General features: G+C 50.6%; 1 protein-coding gene and 1 pseudogene across 4 annotated transcripts; both read right to left on the reverse strand.

The window, feature by feature from the left end:
* Window positions 1-9: 9 nt before the first annotated feature.
* Adgre5 (adhesion G protein-coupled receptor E5) lies at window positions 10-21,480 on the reverse strand. 4 transcript variants are annotated; one of them, XM_028862832.2, is made up of 20 exons: window positions 21,250-21,475; window positions 12,781-12,837; window positions 12,451-12,570; window positions 11,886-12,038; window positions 9,918-10,091; window positions 8,076-8,222; window positions 6,738-6,884; window positions 6,610-6,656; window positions 6,043-6,120; window positions 5,112-5,289; window positions 4,915-5,031; window positions 4,531-4,754; window positions 2,674-2,841; window positions 1,888-2,079; window positions 1,482-1,708; window positions 1,326-1,395; window positions 1,144-1,235; window positions 866-1,034; window positions 649-753; window positions 10-572 (listed from the first exon to the last, which is right to left on the reverse strand). In XM_028862832.2, exons 1-20 carry the CDS (start codon window positions 21,305-21,307, stop codon window positions 543-545), a joined length of 2,553 nt encoding a protein of 850 aa, XP_028718665.1. In that variant the 5' UTR covers window positions 21,308-21,475; the 3' UTR covers window positions 10-542. The 4 variants fall into 4 exon arrangements, 3 of the variants coding, with proteins under 3 accessions (XP_028718665.1, XP_028718666.1, XP_028718667.1); XM_028862833.2 differs by lacking the exon at window positions 9,918-10,091 and having other exon boundaries at window positions 21,250-21,473; XM_028862834.2 differs by lacking the exons at window positions 8,076-8,222; window positions 9,918-10,091 and having other exon boundaries at window positions 21,250-21,473.
* On the reverse strand, window positions 13,244-13,634 carry LOC114688222 (annotated as a pseudogene).
* Window positions 21,481-24,320: the final 2,840 nt, after the last annotated feature.

Genomic DNA, 24,320 nt, shown 5'->3' on the forward strand with positions numbered 1-24,320 from the left:
CATGCCACCTTTTTTTCATCAGTATATTTAATGTTATGTGTCAACATCGAGAAGTTTTAAAAAGATTACAAAACATATAACCTTCTAACTGTGAGACCCTTCTGCCCTGAAGTGGGGCAGCTGCGCCTCTGTACCGTGAGCCTCAGCAGCAGGCAGAATCAATGGCTGACATATCATCAGTCTTAGCTTAAGGAAATTGAACCCAGTACCCTGGCCTCTTCTGTGCTAACGATAGTTGCGAAGAGCCCAGGTTAAGGGACCTGCACACTCTCCCTAGGACTGCCTGCTTCATGTACCAGGGCAGTGGCCGCAGGTCTGTGCTAGCTGGCTTCCGTTTCTGTGGTAGGCATTAGCTGTGATGGGGCAAAGAGGCAACCAGAAGCAGGTCCAATGGCCCTTTTACCCTGCTGCGGAACTCACTGCCAGGTGTCCATCCATCCCTTCTCTATCAGAAATGGGGCCAAAGCTGGGAAGTGGCAGGAACAGAAGGCAGAAGCGTGACAGCCTTGAGTGTGTGCTGCTGACCTGGCTGGAACTGGCCTTCACATTCCTGATTCTGAGGGCCTGAGAGCCTGCAGAGGAAGGAGCCCTGGTTAAGGCTGAGCTCCCAGGCATGTCCTCCCCGCCTGCCCCAGGCCGGCCCCTTACCCGAGTTTGACTCTGGCTGGAGCCGGTGCCTGTTGTGGAGGAGCTGAACTCCGAGTACTTGTTGCCAGCAACCATGCAGGCCCACTTTCGGTACTCTTCCCTCACCTGTGAGCCCAAGGTACCCACTTAGAGGGGAGAAAGGAGCTGGGCTTGGGAATGGGCCTGGCCTCGCCTCCCTCCACCGCCGGTCTTCCCCCAGCCGCCTCTGTCTGCCTACCTTCTTGTTGAGCAGGCAGAGCGTCACGAAGAGGAAGAGGCCCTGCAGGCAGTTGAGCAGGGTGAAGATGTAGGAGAGCCATGTACTGTCGGGGTCAAAGAGGAGCAGGCCGAAGACCCAGGTACAGCCCAGCACCATGAGCTGGGCAATGGCCGTGATGGTCAGCACCCTGTGGAGCGGGCAGCTGCAGTCTGTCTCCAGCTCTCCCAAGCCCCCTGCTCAGGCCCTAGCCCCCTCAGTCTGGCTGTGCCAGCCTTCCCCGATGCCCCCTCTCTCACCTGGCCTTCCTTAGTTTCTTCATGTTTGGGTTGATTTCAGAAAACTTGGTTGTGAGCTTCCAGACAGTGATCACGAAAATGGCCGAGTTACACTGGGTGGGGATTATGGATCATGGGTTAGAAGGAGGACTGCAGTAGTTAGTAGTCTCAATGCTCCGGCCTCCAGTACCCAGAGTACTTACAAAAATGATGAAGGCCAGGGGTCCCACAAAGCTCCAGAGAAAGCCACCTATCCTAAAGTTCAACCAGCAGCTGGGGAGAAGAAAGAGCCTTCTCAGTGACCCTGCACCAGGTCCCAACACTCCACTCCAGCCTTCAACTCAACATCATAGACTCACTATGTTTCGTGCCCATATCCGTCCATTCTGGAAGCTGCTGAGATGGCCACAATGAGGAGGGGCACCCCATAGCCGATCAGGCAGCGCCACAGTGTACTCAGGCCTTGGCCCTGGAACACACGCACCACAAGGAAGTAGAGCTCTACGCCTTCCAGGGCCATCCAGCAGAAGGCAGCCAGGAATAAGTAATGTAGCAGCATTGCTACCATTTGGCAGCGCGTGCTCACCTGTGGGTGGAGGGTGGGGCTGTCAGTGCAGGGCAGGACCAATGGCTACAAAGCCGAACACCCCACCAGCTGGGCTCAAGCAGAACCTGATGGGGCGCCTTCCACACTGAGCCCCGGGACAGACCAGGCTAGCCTACTCGTAGGTCTTGACTCCAAGTGAAGTCAGGACAGGAACATACCAGGCCCCCTTCGTTCTCGACGCCCACCAGAAATATGACGGAGCCCAGGAAAAGGCAGATGCACAGGTGCAGGTGCACCATGGTTCGAGAGCTCTGGATGGACTTCACCAGGAGGAAGGTCACGATACACAGCAGCAGGCAGACCAGGGAAAGCGATAGCCCCACCTTGGTGATCAACTCCAGTCTCGGGTCCTAGGGGAGGAGCTCAGGATGAGTGGTGTGCCCTTACACCTCTCCTGGGGGCAGGGGGCTCTCTTCCCATACACCCAAAACGCCTACCTTACTTAGCTCCTACGAGAAGCCAGATTCCACACGCCTGTCTTGGAATACAGGGCCAACTCTGCCTGGCTAATAATTTCAGCTGACCATGAGGCCCAGGTTTTGGCCATGTTCAGAAAGCTATACTTTCTGGGATATTCTACACAGGGCTTTTTAAAAATCACATTTATGTATTTGTGTGTATGGCATGAAGCATCTGCCTGCCACTGTATGTGTTCTCTGGAGATGAAACTCAGGTCATTAGCGCTGGCTGCCTGTAGGCACGTTTACTCACTGATGCGAGCTGGTGCATTTTCCAGTACTTCACATTTGTGCAGGGGCTCGGGCAGAGGCCTGCATCCATCAGCTACTGGGTCGCGAAGGACTCCAGCGGAGGAACTGAGAAGCGGGGCATGGGACTATCCAAAGGGACCTACTTGAACAACCAGTGGGGTACACCCCTGAGTGGGGCCTACGGTCCTGCCCAGGCAGGCCTGGCTACCTGTGGTTTCAGGGCTTACCATTTACCTTCACATGGTACTGGGCCATCAGGATGGCAAAGCTGCTCAGGTGGTTACAGTGGCAGAGACCGGTGGTGACATTCATTGAACAGCCGTCGGTGGCCCAGCGCCCTCTCCCATCGTCACCAGTGTCCCAGAAGGCACATGTCAGCTCTTTACGTGGCTCCCTTGACACCTACGGGCAGACAGGTGATGAGAGTGTCTGGGGTAGGCAGAGGACCTTGCTTTAACGTCTACTCTGCGCAGAGAGCCTGGGGGGCCAGCAATGGCAGGAGGACAGGACCCCGGAAATCACAAGCAGTTAACAGGAAATAAATGCCAAAGAAATTAAAAGAATCGGTGGGGAATGGTTGCTTACAGATTGTAGTTAAAAACAAAAACAAACAAACAAAAAAAACCAGATTTATTGAATGTACTTGCTATCTATCTGTCTATGTATTTATAATTTGAAGACAGTCTCATACATTCCAGGTTGCCCTCAAACTCACTGTGGCTGAGGATAATGCTGACTTTTATCTTCCTGCTTCTACCTCCTGAGTGTTTGAATTACATTTTATGTGGTACTTTAATCTTTGAACTCAGGGCTTCATGTATGCTAGACAAATACTCTACCAGCTGAGCTAGATCACCAGCCTAGACTAATTTTTTTTTTAACTTTTACAGTTAATATATATATCCAGATGTGACCCTTTTTGTTTTGTTTTTCGAAACAGGGTTTCTCTGTGTAGCCCTGGCTGTCTTGGAACTCGCTCTGTAGACCAGGCTGGCTTCAAACTCACAGAGATCCACCTGCCTCTGCCTCCTGAGCACTGGGAGTGTGCCACCACAGCCCGGCCTGTGACACACACCTTTAATTCACTCACAGCAGACATGGGTGGATCATAACAGCACTGGTTGTTCTACCAGAGGACCCAGGTTCAATTCCCAGGACCCACATGGTGGCTCACAACTGTCTAACTCCAGTTCCAGGGCATGCTGCCCTCTTCTGGCCTCCATGGGACCAGGTATACATGTGGTGCACTGACATGCATGCAGGCAAGACATCGTACACGTAAAACCCTTTTTTTCTGAGACTGCATTGTTGGAGTTGCACCTGGGCTACAGCCTTCATATGGAAGGCAGAGGGGAAATCATGAGAACTGGGTTGTTTTCTCCCACAGTGTAGGGCTTGGAGACCCGACTCAGGCCAGGAATTAAACTGAGGCCTGGTGGGAAAAGCACCTTTGCCTGCTTCATGAACCATCTTGTAGGCTCAGACTGTAAATGTTTTTAACATTTATGGCACTGAGGATCAGTGGACCTTACCATGACAGGCAAACAGTCTACCACTGAGTCAACTACTAACTTTGCCTGCTGGTTATTTGTTCGTTCGCGCACTGGGGGCTGAAGCCAACCAAGTACTAACCAAGGACCGTACCACTGAGTTTGAAGCCAAGGCCTTGCCAGGTTGATCTTAATCCATTCTAGTCAGGCAGGCCTTGAACCTTGAATCTCCTGCTGCCCAGGATTCAAACACCTATGCCACAAGACCCAGTTCATGCTTTGTTTACTTTTTGAGACAGGGTCTCTCTAGAGCTCTGTCCTGAAACTCTCTGTAGACCAGGCTGGCCTCATTCACAGACCCTCCCAAGTGCTAGAATTAAAGGCGTGTGTCACCACACCCAGCTGTCATTTTTAAATTTTTATGTGTTTTTAGTGTTTTTTATTATATTTATTTGTTTTGTGTGTGTGTTGGAGGGAAGGAGTCAGGACATTTTGGGGGTTGGTTTTCTCCTAGGTGTGGGTCCAGAAGGGCCCCCTTGACTGTGGTTAGGGAGTGAGCAGCAGCGCTTCCCTCCCCGACTCCTCCCATTCACGGACTCACAGGACGGAAGGAGAAGCTGAATGTGACGTTCGAGGCCAGCTTCCCAGTGTCCGTGTTGGTCAGAAAAATGGAAGTGACGTTTGAGAGGGGCGTGAGTGAAACACCTAGAACTTGTCCTCCGAAGTGTTCCTTCAACATATCCCGACTCTGGCTCAGGTTCATGGAGGCATGAGCCAGCAGCTTCTGCAGGTTTGGAATGGACAGGATGCCAGCCAAGGAGTAGCCTGGGGGCAGACATGCAGGCTTGTCTGCTGTCCTTCCTCCGTACGCCACCCTCCCAGAGGACAAGTCTGTCAAGGCTCTCCCAGTGGGCTGGTGTCTGCCTGTCCCACGTCCCAGACCTCACTCTGGCTTCCCTGGGGGGTGCCCTCCCTGGACCCCTACCATTTTCTGAGCTCTTGGATCCGGCTGTCACAGCCCAGTCCAGTTTCATCCAACCTTGGCTGTAGTGCACTGTGGTAACATCTTTGTTGTCTTGCTCCTTGATCATCAGGGACAGTTCTGAAGAGACAGGGAGAGTGGGTGCCTGGGGAGACCGAGGGCAGGGTGGTACCTGGGAGTGGGGCAGGAGAGACCCTTACCAGTGTTGGAAGGGGATGTGTAGGCAAAGGGGCCTTTGGGTAAGAACTGGGCCAGGGTCCGAAGGCTTTGCTCCATATTCTTGAGCAACTGAGTGGCCACTTGGTGCCGTTCAGTGGTGGTTAGATTCTCTTTATCCATGGGGCCTTCCAGCAGCTTGTCCACGGCCTCAATGAGTTTCTGGAGGTGATGAGTGACAGAGCTGTTGAGGTTTTGAACCACAGAAACTGAAGGACCCGGACCACCCTTCCCATGAGCAGACACTGGAAAGCCACATGGGCTGCCTGGGGAACCTGCTGGAGGGATGCATTAAGACTTACACAGTAGCCAGGAAACAAGGGGATGAGGTTTACGACCTGCATGTCACAACAGCACACGTACACCAGCAGGAAGTGACCGCCAAGGCTCTGCGGAGTCACGCCCCCAGCCCCTCACTGGGGTACTCTAGCCTGGTGCTCTACCACTGAGCCACACCCCCAGCCCTATAATCTGTAAATTACTTGTTTGTGACCATGAGCTTTTGATCTTCCTGCCTCTACCTTCTGGGGTGACAGGCATGTCATATACCACCACATCTTGTTTATTTGCTCTGGGGGTTTTAAGCTCAGGGTGTTTTGCTGTTTTTGATGGGGTCTTGCTGTGTAGCTCAGGAACTTGAGATCCTTGTTGAGGCTCCGTACAGCATAGGCCAGCACACTCTGCTTAACTTCAGTCTTAACTGCCTTGGTCACTGCCATTTTCACCCTGTGTCATAGACACACACACACACACACACACACACACACACACACACACACACACACACGACTGCACGTGTCAGACCCCTGTGCCTCACACCAGAAGTACTGCTTGAATGGATGGAACACTGTCAGTCCGCACCGAGGCCTGTGGCTTGTGCCCTACTGCACTGGGGTCCCCAGAGTTCCCCCTCACCTGGATGGTGTAGTTGGCTGTGGCTGGACTGAAGTCTCTGAGCAGATTCTGGACTTCAACAGAGAATAGAGAGAGACTCTGGGAAGGGAAATAGGGAGTTGTAGCTGTAAGTTTTCTCAGGTCCCACCCGGCCCCACACGGTCCCTCAGCCACTAATAAAATAATCATTCAGAGGCTTAATATTAATTATCAATTGTATGGCCTATGGCAGGCTTCTTGCTAGCTAGCTCTTTATAACTTGACGCATTTCTATTAATCTATGAGTTGCCACATGGCTGTGGTATTACCAGTCTGCTGGCATGTTGCTCCTTGGGCGGCAGCTGGTGTCTCCCCAGACTCTCCTATCTCCTCCTCGTATATCTGCTTGGATTTCCTGCCTGCCTGCCTGCCTCTAAGCTGCCTTGCCATAGGCCAATGCAGCTTTGTTTATCAGCCAATCAGAGCAACACATATTCACAGCACACAGAAAGACATCCCTCAGCAGTGAGTCACGGGTGGACAGCAGCACAGCTGAAGGGACAGACAGACTGAAGGGGTCTGACCTCTCGGTCCCCACGGGCTACTCACCTGGCTCTCGGCTGTGAGCGGCAGTGTCCAGATAGGGAAGGGCTGTCCTGTGGGGACAGAACTGTGGTTCAGTAATCGCAGAGTGCATTTGCAGGGCATGGAGGTTCTGGGTGACTAGGGCCAGGTACCTTGGCAGGTGGTGTTCTTTGGACCATTGAGGGACCCAGAGGTTGGCTTCCAACCTGGGCGGCAGCGGCACTTGTAGGAACCCAAGGTGTTGATGCAGATGGTGGAGCTGTGACACTCATGTTGCCCAGAGCTGCACTCATTCACATCTGGAGACACAAAAAAGGAGGTTAGGTGCTTTCCTGTCTGGTCCCAGTCCCTTCCTTGGTACTGCTACAGTCCCTGGCCATACAGTCCCCTGGCCTGAACGGTTACTGATCTCCTGGTGCTTCAGTTCGCACAGTGGCGTCGTCAGAGACTGAATAACTGAACATAAATATAAAACAGGATACAAAAAAAAAAAAAAAAAAAAACAGAACAAAGAAGAATACAAATACAAAAAAACAAAATAAAAGAAATATAAATAAATAGAGGAAACCTATAAAATAATATAAAAAAATAAAAATAACAATTCAAAAGGAAAAAAAAAAAAAAAAAATAAAAAAAAAAAAAGATATACTGATAACAGAACTACTATAAAACAAAAAAAAAAAACCGCCCCCCCCCTCAAAAGACACTCCCAGCTGTGGTCAACTGGTAAACACATAAAGCATGACAACCTATGGAGTGAATATACCTCAAACCTTCCGCCCCCCCCATGAAAGGAACAAATAACAAGTCAAGGATCTACAACACATTTCATGACACAGAAGCATAGGAACCCCAATCCTACAGTGGCAATTCTAAATTATATAAGGCAAAATCATAATATAGAGCGTGATTTTACTACCAAATGTTTCCAGAAAAAAAAGAATAGGCACTCTCAGTGAGTGGCACATGTTGGGTTAGGGAATATGCAGAGGCCTAAGGCAAATGTATATATGAAAATTGAACTATGGGCTTTTTAGTAATTGAAGGCCATCTGGATTCTCCCCGGGGATTCCCCTTGGTATTCCAGCTCTTTTCCTGGGCCCCACAGTTTTTCAAATTCAACCTCAGGAGATCAAGGCCTGGCCTAACAGAGCCTCCTTTCATTCTCTTGAGTAAACGTGGGGACTGAAGAGATGGCTCAGAGTTAACCTTTGCATTCAGTATCCACACCAGGTGGCTCACAACCACCTATAACTCCAGTTCCAGGGGATCTGACAGCCTCCTCTGACTTCCTTGGGCACCTGCACCCAAGTGGTACACATATATACACCTAAGACACATACATTTTAAGGGTCTTTATGCGTGGCCCTGGAACTCAGAGATATGCCTGCTTCTGCCTGCCTTCCAAGTGCTGGGATTAAAGGTGTGTCATCACACCTGGCTAAAATAAATCTTAAGACTGCGGGTCATTAGGAAGGTGGCACCCGGACCTTCACACACTGTGTTGATTGGGCCATTGGGGGACTGAAGAACAGGTTTCCAGCCTTGGCGACAGATGCAAGAATAGCTGCCCAACTTGTTGATGCAATGGGTGGATGGGTGGCAGTGGTTTAGCCCGGAGGTGCATTCATCCACATCTGGGAACAAAACCAAACAGTCATCCCTGCCCCGACTCATACCTTCATGCATTGTACCCACTTTCCCATCTTCTCACTGTCTCAAATTCAGTTGCTACCTGGTGACCTTCGACTTTACCTGCAGAGCACATCATGGTGGCCTCTGCGGGACAGGCCCAGCGAGGATCGGGGGACCCAGTTTACCGGAGGTAAAACCAGGAAGCAGATTGAGTCAGGGGGTTGGACTTCTTGACCAAGGCCTCTTGTTGCTTTCTAACCCTTCTCAGAACAGGATTGATACTGTTCTCACAGATGAGGAGGAGCCAAACTCTGGGAGCTCCACAGAGCTGTGGGCTCAGAACACCCTGGGGCCAATAGAAACATTGCTGGGAACTAAATCCTCAGGAGAGTCGCCATAGTCCTGGAGCTCCCGGGACCCTGCAGAGCTTCCCCCTCTTCAGGCTACAGCCCCGCCTTGCCTCCTCCCAGCCACTGTCTGGTCTTGCAGCTGCTTCTGGGGGGTCTACCTGGCATACCTTGGGGGCCTCAGCCTGGGCTGAAGGCCAGACACCTGCACACACAGCTACCTTGGGTGTTGGGGCAAATGACGCTGGGGTTCCTACAGACTCTGGGGTTCCGGCCCTCATCTACCTCATGAGAGGAAGCAGAGGACTGTGTGCTTGAAGCCGAAGCCTCAGGCTCAGGGTTGTCTAGGTTCGTGACACAGAAGCATCTGGAACTTTCCAGTTTCCTCCTTGTTGGGCAGACCGCCTTCTAATTCATATGAAGGCATCATATAAGGTCTGTGGTGGCTCTGACTCTGTTGTCCAGATGTGAAAGGAAGTAGTAGAGGGTTCCCCAGCTGCCAGCAACAGGGGTGTGGCAGCTATCAGTATCCTGGCCTGAAGATTTGGGGCAAAGGCCACATTTGAGCCTTAGGAGCTGGTGCAGGGGTGACTCTGTATTCCCATGGCAGCCTCTGTCTCCATTCTTACAAGGTACTGTTCCCTTCAGAGAGTTTTACGTGGAATTCCAGGGACCTTCAGGACCACGCAGCCTCACTCACTCCCCAGCCCTCTGTTCGATGGAGGATTGAGACTTGCTCTCGAGCCACACCCCCTCTAGAAAGGAGCTCAATAAAGGGGCAGGACAAGAAGGGATAACACCTGATAGGTCAGGGCGCCACACAGTGGGAGCCAGCCTGTGCGGTGACAAGCTGACGTGCAGCCAGGCATCCCTTGGCTGAAGTTATGGAGGGTAAGAACATGCATTCTATTGAAGCCAGCCCTTCAATATCACAGTGCCCAGAGAGGGAGCTGTGTCCACGAGGGTAATAGGTATTTCTGCCCTCTCTCCTGTTGTGGTCACAGCCCTGGGGATGCACTGAGCGTAGCCCTGTCTCCTTGCCCTGAATTGCCTGGCCTGGCAGCTGCGGTAGATGCATCAGGAGAGAGCGGTCCTGGGGTACTGTCCTCCATGACACCTTCCTTGGACAGTGCTCGCCTTCCATTCTCTGAGGTGTGTGTGTGTGTGGGGGGGGTGATGTCACCCTGCCCAATCTGGCCACACCATTCTATGCTGTCTTCAAGGAACCAGAATTGCTGAGGATAGTCAGAATGGTGATTGGGTGGAGCAATAGCCAAGGCTGACCAAAAAGGGGGTCCAGGTACCAAGTGTGGTCTTCCAGCAGGAGCAGTGGCAGAGAACGCAGCCTACCCTTGGGTGTCTTTTCTCCTGGGTCTCCAGGCTGTGTCCGTGGGTGTACTGTAGCAGGCTGCTTAGGTTGGTTTCCAGGCGCAGCAGTAACTGTATGGCTCCTGGAGGGGGCAGGTGTCACCCCAGTGTCCACTGATGCTGGGAAGAGGGCAGACACTGCAGCAGAACGTGCTCCTGGTAGAGGCAGAGTATTCGGGATGCCATCCTTTTGGCTTATGCAAATGAGATGCAGACGGGCAGAGGGATGTTGGCTTATGCAAATGAGATGCAGATGGGCAGATGGATGTTGGCTTATACAAATGAAATGTAGATGGGCAGAAGGATGGTGGCTTATGAAAATGAGATGCAGATGAGCAGAAGGAACTTCTGAACTTCCAGAACCAAGTAGTAGAGAAGGAGCAGAGGATGTGGCCCAAGGGCTCCTGTGATCCAGGTGGGCCTGTCCTCTAAGCGGTGCAGGCAGGAGTCTGGGGTGCGGGGTGATGGCTCAGCCTGGGCCTTAAGCATCGTCTGGGTTCCACTCTCAGCGGGATGCTTTCGGTCACCCTCCTTGGGGTCCATGGAGACACCTGTGTCACTTCATAGAGTGACACATTTTTCTGAAAATCCATTTCTCTCTCTCTCTCTCTCTCTCTCTCTCTCTCTCTCTCTCTCTCTCTCTCCCTCCCTCCCTCTCTCTCCCTCTTCCTTCTCTTTGAAACAGGGTCTCATTATGTAGCTCTGCTGTCCTGGAACTCACTCTGTAGACAGCAGGCTGGCCTTAAACTCACAAAGATCTGCCTGCCTCTGCCTCCCAAGTGCTGGGATTAAAGGCGAGTACCACACACTTGGCTTTGAAAATATCTCTCGCATTCAAAGAGAATGAACTTTTTCAGATCTTGCCATCAAGTTAATAATCTGCCTTGAGATCACTTAAGAGCATGTACTTAACCTGCTGTCCTATTGTGTACTCAACCTACTGTCATCCTGTTTAACCTGCGTTTAAGAGAACGTTACCAACCTTACGTGCCTTGGATTGCCCATGTAATCAGCTTTACAGCGTAAGCTAAAGCATAGCTTTAATCTTATGTATTCTCCCATACTCCTGACCCCAAAATAATGTATGTGTGTCTTTGTGTGCGTGAATATGTGTTGTGGTAATCATTTACTAAAAACAACCAATAGGTTGGAAACAACTTTATACAACACATATCCATCATAAATGCTGTAAACAACATGTGGATACAGGCCGGCAATGTCTGCTTGCCATGATATTTGCTGTTCTGGGTAAATAAAATTATTTTTCCCTTGTAAAATTCTGTCAAAGATTTCTGTAGAGAATCAATCCCTCACTCCTTTCCCATGCTGTGTTTTCTGTGCTGTTTAATAAATACAGAGCAAAGCCCTTTGTTAGGACAGACAGAAGACACAGGGAAAGAAGCATGAAGAATTCTTTTTTTGTTTGTTTTGTTTTTCGATACAGAGTTTCTCTGTGTACCCCTGGCTGTCCTGAAACTCCCTTTGTAGACCAGGCTGGCCTTGAACTCACAGACATCTGCTTGCCTCAGCCTCCCAGAGTGCTAGGAATAAAGGCCTGGCTACTTTTTTTTTTTTTTTTTTTTTTTGCAGACAGTGTCTTTCTACATAGTTCTGGCTGTCCTGGAACTCACTACATATTCATTCCTTGATTCATATTCTAGCCTTAAACTCCAGAGTGTTGGATCATATATATCAAGCACCACAATACCCAATTAAACAGGGCTTTCTGAGTCACACACAGGTATCATCAGGATGAGGCGGCCGGGGGATGGGGGGGTTACCAAATGTCCCCTCCTCCCTACATCTCTAAGCTTGTGGCTGTGACCCATGACCAGAGCAAACCACAGGGGCAGAACCAACATCAGGACCCTGCCTTGTGGCTGCTGTAACAATTATGCTGGTGACCTTGAAGCTGATGTGGATGAGGCGAATGCATTGGCAAGCTTTTACCTCGACAGGTGTTCTCGCTCTTGTTAGCAAAGTATTCTTTCCCAGAAAGGAGCCGAAATCCCAGGTTGCATGAGCAGTTGTAGCTTCCCGGTGAGTTATTGCACGTGGCGAACGGTCCACAGATCACATTGTTCTGAAGGCACTCATTGATGTCTACAACACAACAGGCATGAGGGTTAGCCCCCGAAATCCGAGAGTCCTCTTGCAGGACTCCCACATCCACCTGACTACAGTCTGGGACTGCGGGGCCAGCATCGGAGGGAAATTACAGACTGTGTGCACAAAGCTGTGCTATAGCTTGAGCTACTCCTGAAGGCTGCAAGCAGGCCAGCTCTGCTCCTCTCCGTCCTCTGGGGTGGAATGGAAAACCAGCCTCCCCTTCTCCAGTCCCAAAGCCAAGTTCAGGCACAGAGCCTGGCACTCAGGCCCTGCTCTGGGACGTCCTACTTGTTCACTTCTTGCCTCCCCGTCTTGATTTATTTTTCTGTCTTTGATGAAGCTGAGACCCCTGGCCCCAGACTACACCTTGTCATCTCTCAACATGCCCGTCCCCAAGCCTCTGTACCTTCACAGCTCTCGGTGGCTTTAGTGATGAGCTCATTGAAACTTGAGAAGCCTGCCATGCATCGACAGCTACTGGAATTGACACATTCTGAGTCCGGAGGGCACTTCCAGGCGGGGCAGTCTGTGGGGGACAGATACTTTGGTAAGAAAGTAAAGGAGGCCCAGTAGGGGGGAAGTGCCACCCAGAACAGAATCTTAGAAAGGTGTGAGGAGGTCCTTATCGTCCCCAGCAGCTGCCCATCTGCTCCTGAGGCTTGTGGTTGGCAGTGGGACACCCCCTCCCCGTCCCCCCTCCAGCCTTGGCCATGGAGCCCGTGTCCGATGGACTTACTCGGATTCCTCTGGGTTTGAGCTCCTGACAGGCTCAGCAGGATGCACACCACTGCCCCTGAAACAAAGCAGAGGATGGTCAGCTGGATCCCAGAGCAGAGACAGCAGGCCAAAGCTGTGCGTCTGTGGGCAGTGGGTGCTGACCCTGCCCAGGCTGAGATTCTGTAGTTAATACTCAAGACATCAAGCCCCAGTTCCCAGGGCTAATGGCACTTACTTATAATTCAATTACTCTGAATGTTGAGGCAGGAGAATTAGGAGCTCAAGGCCAATCCTGGGCTACAATGCATACTGAGACCCTGTCTCAAAAAAAAAAAAAAAATCAACCAGGGCTGGGGAGATGGTTCAGCAGTTAAGAGCACCAGCTGCTCTTCCAGGTCATGAGTTCAATTCCCAGCACCCATGTGGCAGTTCACAAAAATCTGTAATAGAGTTTTTTTCTCCACAGACCGAGCCTTGATCTTTATTATTTAAAAAAGCTGCATATTTATTTCGCTTTCTGACTCTGTGCTTGTGCCTTCAACACCTTCACAACGATTTTCTGCTCCTCAGTAAAGAAAGCCCCTTGATCCTGTCGCGGACACACTTGGCACACACGGACCCACCGTAGGCCCTGCTGACATGCTTCTTGGTCTTAGACATCCTCATAAGGACTTTCGGTCTCACAGCACGAACCCCTCGAAGCCTGCCTGGGTACATGCCACATGCCGATTTAGGTGCTTTTCCAGCCTTCTTGGTGTAAAGGTAACCAATCCTGTTGCCAGGGGTCCGAGACAGCCTGGTTTTGTTAGAGGCTGTGTTGTAGGGAAGCCTACGACGGTATGTCAAACGCTGGACCATTCTGAGTGCCTCTTGGTTTTTAGAAATAGGGTTTCTCTGTGTAGCTTTGCGCCTTTCCTGGAACTCGCTTTGGAGACCAGGCTGGCCTCGAACTCACAGAGATCCGCCTGGCTCTGCCTCCCGAGTGCTGGGATTAAAGGCGTGCAGCACCACCGCCCAGCTATTGCTGGAGAGATGGCTCAGAGGTAAAGAGCACTGACTGCTCTTCCAGAGTTCCTGAGTTCAATTCTCAGCACCTACATGGTGGCTCACAACTATCTGTAATGAGATCTGGCATTCTCTTCTGTATACATTCTGAGTGCCTCTAAGCACCATCCCCAGAAAAGCCTGTAATGGAATCTTGATGCCCTCTTCTGGTGTGCAGATGTACATGCAGACAAAACATCCATACATATAAAATACATAAATAAATAAACCTTTAAAAAACTAAGCAAACAAGCAAAGAGCAACAACAAATTTCACAAAGTAAAGCATGGGGTGCATGCCTATAATCCTAGTATTTGGGAGCAGGTAAAGGAGGATCAGAAGTTGGAGGTCATCCTAGGCTACCTAGCAAGGTTAAGACCAACCTCAGCTGCGTGAGTTCGATCTCTAAAACAACAAACAAAGCATAAAAATCAAAACCAACAATGCACACAGAAAGCCAGATGAGAGTTCCCAGATGCGAGTCTGAAACTAGCCTAAGTTAGTTATACAGTGAGATTCTGCCCCAAAACAAAACAAAGAGAGAAAAACTACAAAACTCAGGTGTTTCTTCCTGTGGCTCAGACACCTACAGCCAGCGGTTCGGTACCCACAGTGGCCTATCCAGGGTCTGGGCACCAGACAGGTCTGCACACAGGTCGCTGGGCTCTTGGCTCTCCGGGCCTGTGGGGTAGAGAAAGGAACCCACAGGCAGCTTTTGGATGTTAGACTATAGCTTCATTACGGTCTCCCCCAGTTTCCCTTTCTGTGGTGATGGAGATGATGATAGCCTTCCTTTGTGGGGACAAACCCTATGTGACCAAGGAATTAACACTTTTTTTTTTTTTTTTTTTGTGAGACATAGTCACTCTATATAGCTCTGGATCTCACTACATAGATCAGGCTAGCCTTGGACGCACAGAAATCTGCCTGCCTCTGCCTCCCGAGTGCTGAGATTAAAGGACAATTACAGTCTTCTTGGCCTGCCTCTGGTGCTGAGATTAAAGGCATGCGCCACCACTGCCGAGCCTTAGCATTGTCTTTTATACTTAAATCTTTGTCTTAGTTTGGTCGTTATGCTGTGATAAAAGAGCACGATCAAAAGCAAGCTGTGCAGGAAAGGGTTTATTTGCTTACAGGTTACAGTCTCTTTTCAGGGTGCGTCAAGGCAGGAGCCTGGAGTCAGGGACTGAAGCAGAGACCATGTGAATATATGCCACTGTGATTGGGTTAATAAAGAAGCTGACTGGCCAATAGCTGAACAGAGAGAGGTTATGCAGGACTTGCAGAAAAAAAGAGAAGGACTCTTGGGAGTCAAGAGAGCCAGACACAGAGGAAGTAGGACAGGTAGAAAATGAGATAACAAGTCATGAGCCACATCTTAGAACTTAGATAAGAAATGAGTTAATTTAAGTCGTAAGAGCTAGTTAGTAACAAGCCTAAGCTATCGGCCATTCATTTATAATTAATATTAAGTCTCTGTGTGGTTATTTGAGGAGTGAGCTGGTGGGACAGAACTGACTGGCGGGACAGAAGAGTACATCTACAGAGGAACACTACTCACTGGCTTGCTCTTCACAGCTTGCTCGGCCTGCTCTTTTATATAACCCAGAATCACCTGCCCAGGGGTTGTTGTATCACAACCGAACTAAGATAAAGAGTAAGTGTAAATGACAATGTCAAGATGGGGGCTGTGGGGCACGCCTTTAATCCCAGCACTTGGGAGGCAGAGGCAGGCAGATTTCTTGAGTACAAGGCCAGCCTGGTCTATGTAGTCCAGTATATAATCCAGAGCTATATAGAATGACTATGTCTCACAAATAAAAAATGTTAATTCCTTAGCTACGTAGGCTTTGTCCCCACAAAGGGAGGCTGTCATCCCTTCCATCACCACAGAAAGGAAACTGCATGAGACAGTAGTGAAGCTGTGAGTTAGAGGCCAGCCTGGTTTACAGAGTGAGTTCCAGGACACCCAGAGCTAGAGAGAGAGACTATGTCTCAATAAAAAGTGGGGGGGGGCAGGCTGGCCTTTTCCACATCAATCATTAATCAAGAAAATACTCCACAGACTTGCCTACAGGCCAACTTGTGAGATTTTCTCAACTGAGGTTCCCTCTTCCCAAATGACTCTGTAGCTTGAGTCAAGTTGACAAAAAACTAACCAGCACATTTACATTTAGTTGTGTGTATGTTGTGTTGTGTGTGTGTGTGTGTGTGTTTGCCACCATACCTATGCAGAGGTTGTTTCTCTTTTCATTCCAAGGAGTCCCCTGGACTAAATTGAGGTCACCAGGCTTACATACAGCAGCCTCCTTTACTTGGCTGAGTCATCTTGCCCACCTCAGGTTTGTTTGAGCAGGATCTCATGTAGCCCAGGCTGACCTGAAACTGGCTATGTAGCTAAGGATGACCTTGAACTCCTGACCCTCTAGCCTCCACCTTATTGGAGCTATCATGTTTTATATTGTTTTCTCTCACAATGCTGGGATAGAACCCAAGGCCTCTGCATGCTAGGCAAGTGCTGGCCCACTGGACCTCATTCCCAATCCCTCTTTATACTTTATTCCTAAGTTGTTCAGGCTGGGCTTGTACTTGAAATCCTCCTGCCTCAGTGACCTGAGGAGCTGGGTCAGGCCTGTGCCACCAGGCCAGACCCTTGTCATTCTTTAGGAAAGAATGGCGGCTTGGACTCTGTCTTCCGGGTCCCATCTAAGCTCTGACACTCCGCCACCACACACAGCTACCCACTGTCAACCACACGAGCTGGTGGCAGCAAGTCAGGAAGTGGCTGTGGTGGAGGGTGGGTGACTGCTGAACACAGTCCTGGTACCTGCTGTTGACAGGCATCGCTCCGAGGCAGGACTGAAAGCCTGAAGTAACAGCATTCGCTACAGACAGACATCCAAGAAAGCAGGGGCGGAAGGAAAAGAAATGATGATGAGAAAGTGGGAAGCGGGGAACGAGGAGGGAATCGGGGCTGGAAGGCAAGGAGTGTGTAATCCAGTGACTGGAGGCTGAGGCAGGAGGCTCTTAAGTTAAAACCGACACAAAATTCAAGGGCAGCCTAGGTAACTTGGTGGAACCTGACTAAAGTGAGGCCCTGGGTTCCATCCCCAGGACCAAAAAAAGAAAAGGGGGGGGGAACTGGACGAGGAAGAGGAGCAGAAGGAGAAGGAGAGCTTGGATAAAGGCACTCGCTGCCATGTCTCACAAACTGACTTCTGAGTTAAGAGCTGGGACCCGTGTGGTGGGAGGAGAGAACAGACCTCTCTATATGTGTGTCGTGGTATGTGAGCACACACACATGCCCACATGCACATATCCACCCACACAAAAAATAAAACAAAAAAATTAAAGATTAATTTATTGTAAGTCTCTGTGAGGGTGTCAGATCCCTTGGAACTGGAGTTACAGACAGTTGTGAGCTGCCATGTGGGTGCTGGGAATATAACCCCGGGTCCTTTAGAAGAGCAGCCAGTGCTCTCAACCACTGATCCAGCTCTTCAGCTCCATAAAATGAAAATTAAAAAAACAAACAAACAAATAAAACAAAACAATTGGGCAGGGCAATGGTGGCGCACGCCTGTAATCCCAGCAGTCAGGAGGCGGATCTCTGTGAGCTCAAGGCCAGCCTGGTCTACAAAGCGAGTTCCAGGACAGCCAGAGCTGTTACACTGAGAAACCCTGTCACAGAAAAAAAAGAAAAAGAAAAAGAAAAAAGAATTGGCAGCTGGAGAGATGCTCAGCAGTTAAGAGCACTGGCTGCTCTTCCGTGGACCCGGGTTCAGTTCCCAGCACCCACATGACAGCTCACAACTGGAATTCCAGTTCCAGGGATGTCAGTGCCCTCTTTTGGTCTCCAAGGCTACTAGGCATTCACATAGTGCACACACATACAGGCAAGCCAAACAATCATGTACACAAACTGAATAAATCTCAAAAGAAAAAGAGGAAGTCTGGAAGCCGAGTGCCCTGTAACGCCAACTGCTTGGCATGCTAAGGCGAGAGGACTAAAGTCCCTAGCCTGGGCACAAACCACAGCACAAGAGCCTGTCTCAAAATAAAAACCAAGAGAAAGATCGGGGTGTAGTATGTGTGAAGGTGGGAGCCTAGCAGGTGTGAAGTCCTGTTTTCCCTCTCAGAAGAGGGGAGTGGGTGCAGACAGAAAGCAGGGTGGGCGATGTCTGAGAAGCAGGGGCCCTGGGGAGAGCCTAGGGGACACAGTTGCTCCCAATGTGGGGAATACAGCAGCAAGAAGAGGATCTTAACAGGAGTCCTAGAGAGAGCCCTAGGGTGAAGGGCTGGGGGGGGGGTGGATTGAGTCACTTCCTGGATGATTCACCCACCACTGGGCTGGCTGCATGCCAGGTTCTTAGGGGGATCCTGGGTCAGCCACTATGAGCAGAGTTGTGGGGGAGACAGTGTCTCTAAGAGGGTCTCAGTCTTTGTCTGACTGGGTTCCCTGAGGCCAATGAAGAACCAGAGGCTCCGGGTGAAACTCACCCACTCAAAGCTGGGGTGACCCCTCAAATTAGAATTCCTCTTTTTTCCTCCTCTTGAGCCATAGGGTTGGACCCCCCCAACCCCCACCCCATCAGAACCCAGTTCCTCTTTGTGGGACAGACCACAAAATGATCTCTCTCCAGGATCGGCCCTGGGGCAATTCAGTTCCTAAAGTATAATATCAGTATGTGTCTCTGTGTGACCGGCCTGGGTGCCTTCACCTAGATTTTTGAGACAGGGTCTCACAGAACCTGTGCTCATCAAGCAGGCTAGGCTAGGCAGCCAGCAACTCAGGGATCTATCCGTCTCCCTGCTACAACATGGAGATTACAAGTGTGTGTCACTACACGCAGCTTCCTTGACACGGGACATTTACCGACAGAGTCCTCTTCCCAGCCCTCAAGTAACTTTTTGAAAAAGAATATTAATTTTTATGTGTATGGATGTTTTGTCTGCATGTCTGGCGCCTGGTGCCTAGGGAGGTCAGAAGAGGGCATTGGGTCTCCTAGAACTGGAGTTATAGATGGTTGTGAGCCACCGCGTGCTTGCAGGGAACGGAACCCCCACCTTCTGGAAGAACAGCAAGTACTCTTAACCACTGAGCCGTTTTTCCATCCCCTCAAGTAACTCTTTAAGACTTAGAACCATGGCAGGGCGGGCGTGGTGATGCACACCTCCAGGCCCCAGCACTAGTGAGGCAGGTGGAACTCTGCTCGAGGCCAGCCTGCTGTACTTAGGGAGCTCCAGGCCAGCCAGGGCTACACAGCAAGAGCCTGTCACAGCCACCACAAAAACAAATCCGAAGTAGGGGATTGTCACAAATTTGAAGCCGGTTCGGGCCACATAGCTACTGTGCCAAACCCTGCCTCTAAAACAAAACAAAAAGCTCAAAATGAAGTCAGGCCTAGTTGCACAAGTCTGTAATCTCCACCCTCAGAAGAGGAAGCAGAAGGATCAGAAGTTCAAGGTCATCCTTAACTACCATGAAATCTTGTCTCCAAAGAAACCAAAAAGACCCAACAGCATCAAGAGGCTGGGGTCATGTCCAATCTCCACCAAGACAAAATGAGACTCGGAGCTTGGAAAAAAATTAGTGATTAGGCCAGGCTGGGGAAGGGAAGGCAGACCCGAGCAGCCGTCACCTAGGCAGGGTGGGCTCCTTGTCCCTCACTGTGGGCTGGGTTCTACCCCACCACCCTGGAGACACTGCCCAGGCTGCCTACATCTGGAGACTTGGAAGTTACCCAAACAGGAGCACAGCTGCTCCCTTCTGCTCCCAGACACATCTGGTTCAAATTCCCAGGCTCAGACTGGAGCCACCAGACTCGGCTTAGGGATCCAGGAGTGGGGGTAGGGCAGCATTTGTACTTCCTGCCAAAGACCCCCCAGCATCTCACCCAGAAAAATAATAATCACAATGACAGAAGTGTCCACTTAAGTCTCTGCATGCATGCATTCTCTCTCTCTCTCTCTCTCTCTCTCTCTCTCTCTCTCTCTCTCTCTCTCTCTCTCTCTCTCTGGAGAGGGGGGTGTTTTGACAGTATAGTCCTGGCTGGCCTGAAACTTGCCATGTAGACCAGGCTGACCTCCGACTCACAGGATCTTTCTGCCTCCTTTTCTAGGGCTGGGATTAAAGACACCAGCTAAGCTGGTTGGTTGCTTTCCGAGACAAGGTCTCAGGTGGCCTCAAACCCCATATGCAGCTGAGAATGACCCTGAACTTCCGATCCTCCTGCCTCTACTACCAGGGTACCACTTGCAGACATGGACACCACACGATGTGTTCGGTTCATTCAAACTGTGAACCAGAAAGCTTATGTACAAACTCTCGGCCTTTGGAAGAGCACGGTAAAATGCATCTGGTCTTGCTCCATTTTACAGAGGAGGAAAGTGCAGCCCAAGGTCACTGTGGCCCAGCCCAGTGACAGCCAGGCAGGCCTCTGCAGCTGTCTGCCACCAACTGTGCCCGACTGGGACTCAAGTTCCTAGCTCCAGAGCCCACAGGCCACGGAGCTGCCTGCCACTTGCCACCTGTTGCTGGCACGCAGGCCAGTCATTGTGGTTGGGGTAACCCCAGCTTGCACCCCAAGTTCCATTTCTTCATTGTTTGTTATCAAGTTACTTAGGTAACTTAGCAGTCAGAGAGCGGTTGGAGGCACCCAGGGTGGGGCGGGAAAGTCACCACAAAGGCCAAGTTCAAACTCACAGCCTGGCAAGATCCCTTCAGCCAGCGGCTCAGTCCCGGGCAGGTCCCGAGGAGGGCCTCTGCAGTGTTCCTGGCACTCACAACACGGGACACACTGGGGGTTGCCACCCTCATTGAAAGGGTTGTTCTCGCACTGGCTTGTGCTCCACATTAAGAACGCCTGTATGGGCGACCAGCCAGCGGAGCTCACTTTATCCTGCATTTGTTTTTATTTATTTTTATTTTACTGCTGTATGTGTGTTTTGCCTGCATGTATGTTTGTGCATACATGTATGCCTGGTGCCTGTGGAAGCCAGCAAAGGGTGTTGGATCCCCTGGAGTTACAGCCCCTTGTGAGCCACCATGTGGGTGCTGGGAACCAACCAGGTCCTCTCTTAATGCTCTTAACCTCTGCGCCATCTCTCCAGCCCGCAGCCTGCATTTTTTTTTCCTTTTGTCCTTTTGAGACAGAGACAGGGTCTTCCTGTGTAGCCTAGGCTGACTTGGAAATGGTGACCCTCCTGCCTCAGCCTCCCTATAGCCGTGAGTCACCAAGCCGGCTTTGCCACTCCCTTCACGTGCCCCCACGCCTCAGTTTCCCTCTCTTAGCCTCCAAGTGGGCAGCAGTCAAGCCCATTAGGGCCCAGCACCCCTGAGAGCGTTCTGGGGCGCACAGGTGCGCGGGCTTTGCCTGTCCCTGCCCCGGCAGACCACGTCCCGCGAGCTTCCTCCCGGCCCCGCGCAACCCCGAGGTCTCACCGATCAGGAGGCCGCGGTGGGAGCTCATGGTGGCGCGGAACGGACGGACGGACGGCATCTGGGCTGGCGGCGGGCGGTGGCTGGGCTGGGCCTTTATGCACCGGGCGTGGGCAGGGCCCTCCCCGGAACTGTCCTCCCCGCTGGAAAGTAACAGGAAAGTGCCGGGGAAACAGCCCCAGGGCGCGGCGCGCGCCCGCGCCTGGAACAAACGCGACCCATCGCGCGCGCGTCCCAGCCACCACCCCCTCCCCGCGGACAGGCGGCCCGCAGCCGAGCTGGGCGGCGCCGGCGGCGAGGTGTCGGGGACAGGGACCCAGTCACGTCGAACAGTGCTGGGTGGAGTTCCCACCCGAGCGACGCCCTGGGCTCCGGAGCGACCCCCATTCCCACTAGCAGGATTTTCCCGCTTCTTTTTCCAGGAGGGAAACCCAGGCTCAGAGAAGCCCGAGTACAAATAAGAATCCGAGAAGCGCCAGGGCCCTTCTGGGATGCCAGGCCGGGAACGAGCAAGGTCAGGGTTTGGAGATGTGGCTCCGTGTGTGGGGGCTGGCTTAACATGCTCGAGGCCCGGGCTAGCTTCAGTGCCACATAGACGGGCGAAGCAGCGCCAGCCTGTAACTCCAGCACTGATCAGGAGTTCAAAGTCACCCCTCATTTTGTCGCATTTGAAGCCTGCCAGGACTACAAGACACCTTGTCTCACAAAGAAAAAAGGGGTGTGGCATGGTCCTGCACTCCTGTATAATGCCCGCACTCTGGGAAGCAGAGGCTAACCCTGAGGCCGTCCTTGGCCACATAAGAGTTCCAGGTCAGCCAGGGCTACGCACTGAGAACCTATCTCAAAAATTAAAAAAACAAGAAATAAAAAATGGAGTACTACCAAGATGGCTCAGTGGGTAAGGGCACTTGCCCCCAAACCTACCGACCTGACTTCCATACCCAGGACTTACATGATGGGAGGAGAGAACCAACTCCTGAAAATTGTCTTCTGACCCGCACAAGCACTAAATAAATAAATCAACAAGTTAAACGTAATAAAAACTTAGAATAAATAGAGGAAGAGGGATTTGACCACTGGACATCTCTAACCACTTCAGGGCTTTTTGGTTACACACGCTGATCTTGCCACAATCTATAGAGACTCATATAACGTACACTGGCTTCCTGTTTGGATAACTCATGTAACTATCATTTCTTTTTATGTGGTGGTGGTGGGGGGTTGTCAAACCCAGGGTTTTGTGCACTATATTCCCAGACATTTGTGAACTACATTCCCAGACACATCTAGTGATTTTTCAAAACATCATTGATTTTTTTTTTTTCCTTTTTTCTCTGAAACAGGATCTCAGGTAGCCCAGGCTGGATTTGAACTCTATGTAGCCTAGGATGGCCTTGAACCCCTGATTTTCTTGCCTCGAGGCTGGAGTCTGCTGGAGCCATGGGCATAAACCACCAGGAGCTTCAGGCCTTCTTTTTACCTTAATAAATTCCAGGAGCGCAGCGAGGCATGCCGCTGACTGGGATGGCGCAAGCCTCCAATGGCAGCCCTGGGGAGGGCAAGGCGAGAGGGCTGCTGGGAGTTTGTGGCTATCCTGGTTGACGTTGCGAGAGAAAAAAAAATAAAATACAGGAAGCTGTAGAAAATGTGTGCTGTTAGGGCCAGAGACATGACTCACTGGTTAAGAACACGGGTGAATGAGCACTGGCCGCTCTCCCCGAGGTCAGGGTTCAATTCCCAGCATTCCCAGAGCAGCTAACAACTGTCTGCAACTCCAGTCCTCGGGGATCTGAGGCCCTCTTCTAGTCCCCCCAGGCATGGCATACACTAGTGCACTGTTACACACACACACACACACACACACCCTAACACACTAAACATACAGAAGAAGAAATATTTTGTAAAAATAAAACAAATTTTATTTGGAAAAAGCCAGCTTCTTACACAGGTTTTAAATTTAAAAATTAAACTTAAATCTTTAGTTTCACCTTATTAATTATAATGGTGTTTTTAAACGCATTGGGTAGGATGCACTGATTGCATACGCCTGTACCTGTCTGCCTGTGTTTAGAAGGGGTTAAGAAGTATTTACAGTTCCGTTCTGGTCTGTCCTTCCTCCTGTCCTTCCACTAGACCCGTTTTTCCATATTTCAGTTAGTGAAAAGACCATTCAACTTGAGGTCTGTGGAGAGAAGGCTACAACCAAGAATTCTAAGCATGATAGAAGTTTCTCTTTAAACCTTGGTGTGTGAATTTAAAAAAAAAAAGAAAAGAAAAGAAAAGAAAAAGAAAGAAAGAAAAGAAAATGTGTGGAGCAAAGTAATTGACAGTGGCCGGTGGCCGCATTAGGAAAGCTGCTGTGAGAAATGTCCAGTTTTAGTTCAGTTCAGTCCCTTGGGGTTTGAGCAAGAGACAGTAGAGAGGAGGGGAGGGACAGAGAGGGCCAGTCCAAATCTCCAGTGGAATTTGGGCTTTTTCCTCCCAAATGGTGGGACCTCAGGGTCCACTGTCCCCACAGGCCGGCAGGCAGAGTCTCCCTAGGACTTGGTTTTCCAGTCTGTTGAATGGGGTTAAAACAAGCATGGAGGCTCACACCTATTATCCCAGCACTAGGAAAGTAGAGACAGGAGGATCAGGAATTCAAGACAAACACATTTAAACTAAAAACCCTAGACCAGTGGCACACCCGAGAAAGTTTTTGTTTGTTTGTTTGTTTGTTTTAGTTGATTAGATCATTTGAGAGAGGAAGGCCCACCTTAAATCCAGATCATCTGAGGTGGGAAGATCCACCTTAAATCTGGCCTCACCTTCTGATAGTAGCCTACACAAAGGACTTGGGAGATGAAGGACTCTCTTGCTCTTTGCCTGCTTGTCCTACAGCCATTGATGGAAAAGTGTGTTCCTTCACTGACATTAGAGCCCACTTCTTCGGGATTCTGACATATGCTGGAGACCAGCTGAGACATCCAGCCTCATGGACTGAACAGCTACTGGATTCTTGGGCTGTCGGGAGACAGCCATTGTTGGACTAGCTGGACTACAGCCTGCAGCCACTCTAACAAATCCCATATAAA

This window comes from Peromyscus leucopus, chromosome 5, assembly GCF_004664715.2.
Source record: "Peromyscus leucopus breed LL Stock chromosome 5, UCI_PerLeu_2.1, whole genome shotgun sequence".
NCBI lineage: Eukaryota > Metazoa > Chordata > Mammalia > Rodentia > Cricetidae > Peromyscus > Peromyscus leucopus.

Bases quoted from the DNA above. Each gene is read 5' to 3' on its own strand.
- Adgre5 (XM_028862832.2), bottom strand. From the start codon at position 21,307: ATGCCGTCCGTCCGTCCGTTCCGCGCCACCATGAGCTCCCACCGCGGC. The intron at 12,838-21,249 runs GTGAGACCTCGG...GCTTTGTTTCAG, and splicing joins CCACCGCGGCCTCCTGATCG to GGGCAGTGGTGTGCATCCTG. The intron at 754-865 runs GTAGGCAGACAG...TTGGGCTCACAG, and splicing joins TCTGCCTGCTCAACAAGAAG to GTGAGGGAAGAGTACCGAAA.